At 37.5% G+C, this 6016-nt stretch overlaps 1 protein-coding gene across 1 annotated transcript; it reads left to right on the top strand.

Moving 5' to 3' along the window:
* Positions 1-562: 562 nt before the first annotated feature.
* On the top strand, positions 563-5644 carry LOC113236365 (collagenase-like; the record flags this gene model as incomplete). The annotated part of the gene is made up of 5 exons (XM_026472396.1): positions 563-760; positions 2217-2292; positions 4264-4362; positions 5127-5311; positions 5480-5644. Coding segments are annotated over 5 exons (663 nt in total), but the record flags the coding sequence as incomplete, so codon positions are not given.
* Between the last annotated feature and the right edge of the window lie 372 nt (positions 5645-6016).

Here is a 6016-nt window from a genome sequence, read left to right as displayed (position 1 = left end):
TAATAACCTTTAGTATAAAGTTTTTGTTTCACTATAGTTTTAAACCTCGTGAAAGGCAAATTTTGTATATCAACCGGAATCTTGTTATAGAAGCGTATACATTGCCCCTTAAATGATTGTTTGACTTTGTGAAGACGACTATCAAGAAAAGCTAGTTTATTTTTATTCCTCGTATTAATGTTATGTCTGTCACTATTTTTCATAAAGAAATTACTATTCCTTTTAACATAAATTATATTTTCATAAATGTATTGTGAGGCTAGTGTAAGAATGTTAATTTCCTTAAACTTATCTCTCGAAGATACTTTGGGGCCCAGATTGTAAATTGCCCTAACTGCACGTTTCTGCAGGACAAAGATTCTATTGATATCGGCGGCATTACCCCAAAGCAAAATGCCGTATGTCATTAGACTGTGTTGTTGTTTTGTAAATGTTTCCATGACCCAGTTTTAGTCTGACGTAACTACGAGACGCCAAGGTCTCATATCTTGCCGGTTTAGTCTTGGTCAAGACAAGACCAAAACCGACTGTAAGCAACACTATATGACTATTATTCATTTTTTCTCAGGGTGGTCTCGTCGTTACCCTGCAAACCGGTCAGACCTCAGTCTGTGGATCGTCGCTGCTCACCAACACCAGGGCTGTCACCGCAGCTCACTGCTGGAGGCACGGCGCGACCACAGCCAGCCAGTTGGTGGTGGTTTTGGGTTCCACAACTCTCTTCAGCGGCGGAACCAGGATTACCAGCACTAACGTTCAGGTAGATATGTTGAAAATAACTGACTTTAAAAAAAGGAGGATATTCTTATTTCGACTGTACTTTTTTGTTCGTCCCGGGAAGTACTGCCACCTTACCTAGTTCTGCCGCCAAGCAGTAACGTCAGTTACTTTTCCAGTTTTGAAAGGCATCTTTTCATAAATTGTTGTGCATCCATTTCAAACGGATCACTACGATCTAGCAATTGTCTTCTTGGAATTTTTTCCATATTATTATCGTGTGAAGCATCACTTTTGAGACACTCTAACATTTCGTATTTATCGCCCATGATGGCCTAAAAATAAAAATTTGTAATAATTATTTTACAACTTGTTGTGTGTATACAAGACACAGTAAACTGAATGGTTTATTGCTGTTAAAAAGTGACAGATCGAACGTGAATAAAATGTCAAAATAACTTTTTTCTGAGTGTTCGATCTTTGAATTAATAATTATAACAAACTAGTGGAGTAATTTCACAAAAAATAATTGAATATCAATTCAATAAAAATTTTATTAATACAGTGAATAGCGACATCTCTCGCCAGGACTGGTAGCTGTAAAGGTACTAACTGGGTGATAAATCTGTCATAGATTTCTCATAGATGGTGCTACGTCTAAAAAGTCGTTGAAAGACCAAGTTCAAAGACACGACGCAAGCACATAGAAAAATTCGTGAGGTCCGTGGGTTCGTTCCGTGGCTTACTTGGTATAGCGTCTGCCACGGTATGCTAGAAGGCGTCGAAGGATTTTTTTCTGAGTGTTCGATCTTTGTATTAATAATTATAACAAACTAGTGGAGTAATTTCACAAAAAATAATTGAATATCAATTCAATAAAAATTTAATTAATGTCAAAATAACGTTTGCATTGATCTACCAATTTGTAATACGACATTCCCAGCCAAACTTCAGCAAAAAACTGACTGGCTGGTATTACAAGTTTGTAATACGAAATTACAAGGCAGTTTAGTTTATGGCGTACACTGCGTGGAAATAAGAGTTCATATTAGGCCCCAGATCTTCTCTGAGTGACACTGCAACTGTAATGGATAGACGTTTAGTTTACGGTTGCGACTTGTTCGTCCCGTCACTTAATATTATTAAAAAAATGTTACGCGATAAGTGGGATTTGTGAACAGGTTGATGATTCTTTTGTCGTTGTTGGAAAGAGAATACCTCAATATTAGCTCCATATAAATTTGAAGAAAATATTTCACCTTTAAGGGTGGAAAACAAGGGGATGAATACGTATCCGAAATTTTTTTAAATAAAAAGTTACCATTACTTACCTATTATTATTTTATTCTATTCGGAAGCATCACTATCATCACAGTCCTTGGAAAACATGTGAAGTTTCCAACTCGCGCTAGACCAAGATGGTGGACTATGGTTTGCATAGCAAACTTCTTAGACAAGAATCGCGCCCAACAATCAACTTATGATACAATTTATTACAGGTTCACGCCAACTACAATCCTGGCAACTTGAACAATGATATCGCAATTATCGTCATCTCCCACGTAGGCTATACCAGTAAGTATATATCACATTTGTTTTTTATTATTAATGACATATATGCGCATAATGACGCATAATGACTAACTAAAAAGGACTAACATACTAAACATCTGAACCTTCGTCAATAAGGGTCATTATTATTATTATTAGGGTGGCACATCGAGTATATAACCAGAAATAGAGACGAAATGTCATTTAATTTGTTTAAAAACTATTCTGCCATATCATTACGGTGACAACTGCGCTCCGATAGGCTAGCCCTTCAAATCGACCAGTTTAACTAGAGTTTTGCTATAATGGACGAAATTGAAAAATTGCATGTTCAATATTTAATTACCGATGAAATGTGATTCCGTTTGTTTTGTAATTAGATGTTTTGCTGTTTTTCCTACACCACCGAATGGAACAGCCCCCCATATTTAGAGATATTATATTTATTATAATAAATACAGAATATTTTTGGAATATACGGAGACGTACACACAGGTCTGTTATTGGCGCTGTTGTATTTCAGCTTTCTAATTTGTGATTTCAGCGCAAACGAGAGTTGATATTTAAAAGTAGTTTAAGGCCCATTTGCCCGATGAGTTGCCAGAGATGGATGGCACTTATTTCGTCTCTATTTCTGGTTATGTGGGATGGCGTCATTCGAGGCCTATGCAGCGACCATCAACTGATCTATTGCGATCACCACTAATTACAGTACAGAGCCAAGGCCATAGTGGCATGTGCCTTCCCAGTACGGAGCTTCGTACGCCCATCAGGGGGTAGCATTGGGTCAGTATATGTACAGGAGTTTCATTCGCCTCGTGGCAGAATCTACATTCTCTATTCTCTATCTACCCAATATTTGACATCTGCTTGTCCAAGTCACAACGTCTTGTTAGGACTCTAGGGAACATTTTTTTTTTATTTCAAGGAAAATACACCAGATAACTTATTTACTAAAAGTCGCCAAACTGCCTTACAGTTTGTTGGCGACATGTGCGTTCCTACTTAATTATACCTCTTTACTATGTATTGTATAATATTACAGTATATTAAATGTACTTACTAAATAATATTTAATAATTATATTAAGAAGTACGCCTTTAACCTACATTTTAGTGCATATTTACTTAATTTTGTGTCTTTCCTTAGCCAATCAATATCGTTATATATTTTTAGAACTAAATAACGTGTACACCTTTTTCCATAATAGTTATTTGCTTTAAACTGCACTAGTTTACCCTGCCTTACTCTTTTTGTCGTGTACCTATCCTTACGCCTAATTTTATAATTATCATTATTGTAATTTGCCAACACTATCAAATATCTATTCTTTATTTCTATTGGCATGACCTTACAGTGCCTAAATAAGTCATTGCATTCTGTGCCATTGCATTTTTGTTTCACTTTTTTGCTTACTAACTGTTTTATCAGCCTAATTGGGAATTTTCTGATATCTTTTAGATAACTAGCAAAAGTTCGACCGTATACGTTTAATCCGTAGCTGATAAGCGAGTCTGCCAGTGCATTCTTTTATCTAATATATTATTTAAGTGGAAAACCTACCAAGTATTCTATTTAATTTCGTACAAACTTCAATAACATGCATTTTCCAATTAAAATTACGTTCTATAATTAGACCCAGATATTTAATGTTTTCAACGCATTCTAAATTAGCACAAGTACATCCTATTTTATTCTTTTGTAAACACTCATAATTGTGTCCAACTATTGATATATCATTGTACGCAACTTTCTTTGCCTGAACATTATACGGTGGGCATTTGGTAACATTATCGAAATCGTCTTGAATATGTTTTTGAATATCTGACGTATTTTTTGAAACACACGTCGTCTGCATACATTAACACATGACAATTTTTAACGACATTTGTTACGCTACTAACATGCATAATGTAAATTCTGATGCCATTTCTGTTCATAAGGGTTAAGTTGATCACCATTAGGATTAACTAAGTGCATAATTTTTCCTTCCAGCCAACATCAGAAACATCCCTCTTCCGACGGGTGCCCAGCTGAATAACAACTTCGCCGGCGTCACTGCCAGAGCAGCTGGATTCGGACTGCAAAGTGATGGTAAGTTAACTTTGCTGGATGCCTTTTTTCAATTAGTAATTCCGTGCAAAGAATCTGCAATTCCAGTGTTTGTTAAAACGCAGGAGTGTGACATCAGTACAGACTACTAAAACAACCGACCTCAAAAGTCATCCATCCCCTAGTTTTCCACCCTTAGAAGTGGAATATTTCTTTCAAATTGAAATGGGACCAGTACTGAGGTACCCTCTTTTGAACAAAAAAAGAATTACCCAAATCGGTTCACGTAACTTACACAAAAAAAGCAATCGAATTGAGAACCTCCTTTTTTTTGAAGTCGGTTAAAAGTAAGTATAGTTACTGTGCCCAACACAACATAAGTCAAACATATTAAGTCATAATAACATGCTCTAAATAGCAGTAACCAGGATACTCACATAAGCAAGCAAACAAGAATCCAATTATGCAGTTAATAATTATCTAAACGCGATCATAGTGGTTTAGATCTGTTTCTTCTTCTTATTTAAGAGTTTGCCTTGGCGATATCGGTGGAGAAACCACCAATCATTTTCTTTCTGCGCTCCAAAGTTGAGTTCCATATTATACGACAAAACACCACCTTTTTCCATTATATTTAAATAACATAATCTACTTCTTCCTCCGCCTGTCTTGCCATTCTTTTGTTCTTCTAAGGAAACTTTCGTGACGTATTTAATGCCCAATCATCTTTACCCTGCGGTCCTCCAGTATCTTTACTCACTCTATAATTTAACACCTCCACATTGAACGATAATGCTTTTTTCCAGGTGGCAGCATTGGTACCGGTCAAACACTTCATCAAGTAGATCTCCCAGTTATCACCAACGCAGTCTGCCAATCCACCTTCGGCTCCTCGGTTGTGGTACCCTCTACACTCTGCATCAGCGGTGCGAATGGCAGGAGCACCTGCGGTGGTGACTCTGGTGGTCCATTGGTCTACGGCAATATACTGGTATGAAGCCTATTCATGGTCTTGATGAATGTTGGTCGATGAAGCGAAAACTCAGATCTCGTCTTACAATTGATCAAATGCACGTAACCAATCCCGTTATCTGGGTTTCAGATTCCAAACCTTAAAATTATAGTGAAAATTGGTAATAACATTCTTTCTTTTTCCTAGATCGGTGTTACGTCCTTCGGCTCCGCCGCGGGTTGCCAGCGCGGCTTCCCCGCCGGTTTTGCCAGAGTGACCAGCTTCGCGGACTGGATTAACGCTCGTCTTTAAGTTTGCTTCTTTCTGTTTTAAAACTACAAATAATTCAATAAACAGTTGTTGCAATCGAAACATTATTTACTCTACTGCACGTACCATAACTCATCATCAACATCTATCCATAATGCTTCCAATTGCTGTGCTCCTCCAAGGAGTGGATTCAGGACACGGTCAGCCATGTTGGCAAAATGCGTGTTTGTTTTTTTGTGTGCAAGTGCGCATTTAACCTCCATCTCACCCGATCGCAATAAGATGAGTTCGACGACGGAGCACACCTAAATAACGCTTATTCACTTTCGCTTTGAAAAGGCCCAAGTGATAGCATTCAGGGAGCAAGTCTGCAGGCAGGGAATTCTACTCCATCGCCATCTCCATAAATGTGGAAACGTTACGCTTCGTGTAAATCCTTGGAATATCCACACCACCCCCGATAATGGAAAGGGG

Source organism: Hyposmocoma kahamanoa, unplaced genomic scaffold, assembly GCF_003589595.1.
Source record: "Hyposmocoma kahamanoa isolate Upper Pololo Valley unplaced genomic scaffold, ASM358959v1 91241, whole genome shotgun sequence".
In the NCBI taxonomy this organism is placed as follows: Eukaryota; Metazoa; Arthropoda; class Insecta; order Lepidoptera; family Cosmopterigidae; genus Hyposmocoma; species Hyposmocoma kahamanoa.
The sequence above is the reverse complement of the archived record's forward strand: the minus strand, read 5'-3'. Positions and strand labels throughout refer to the sequence as shown.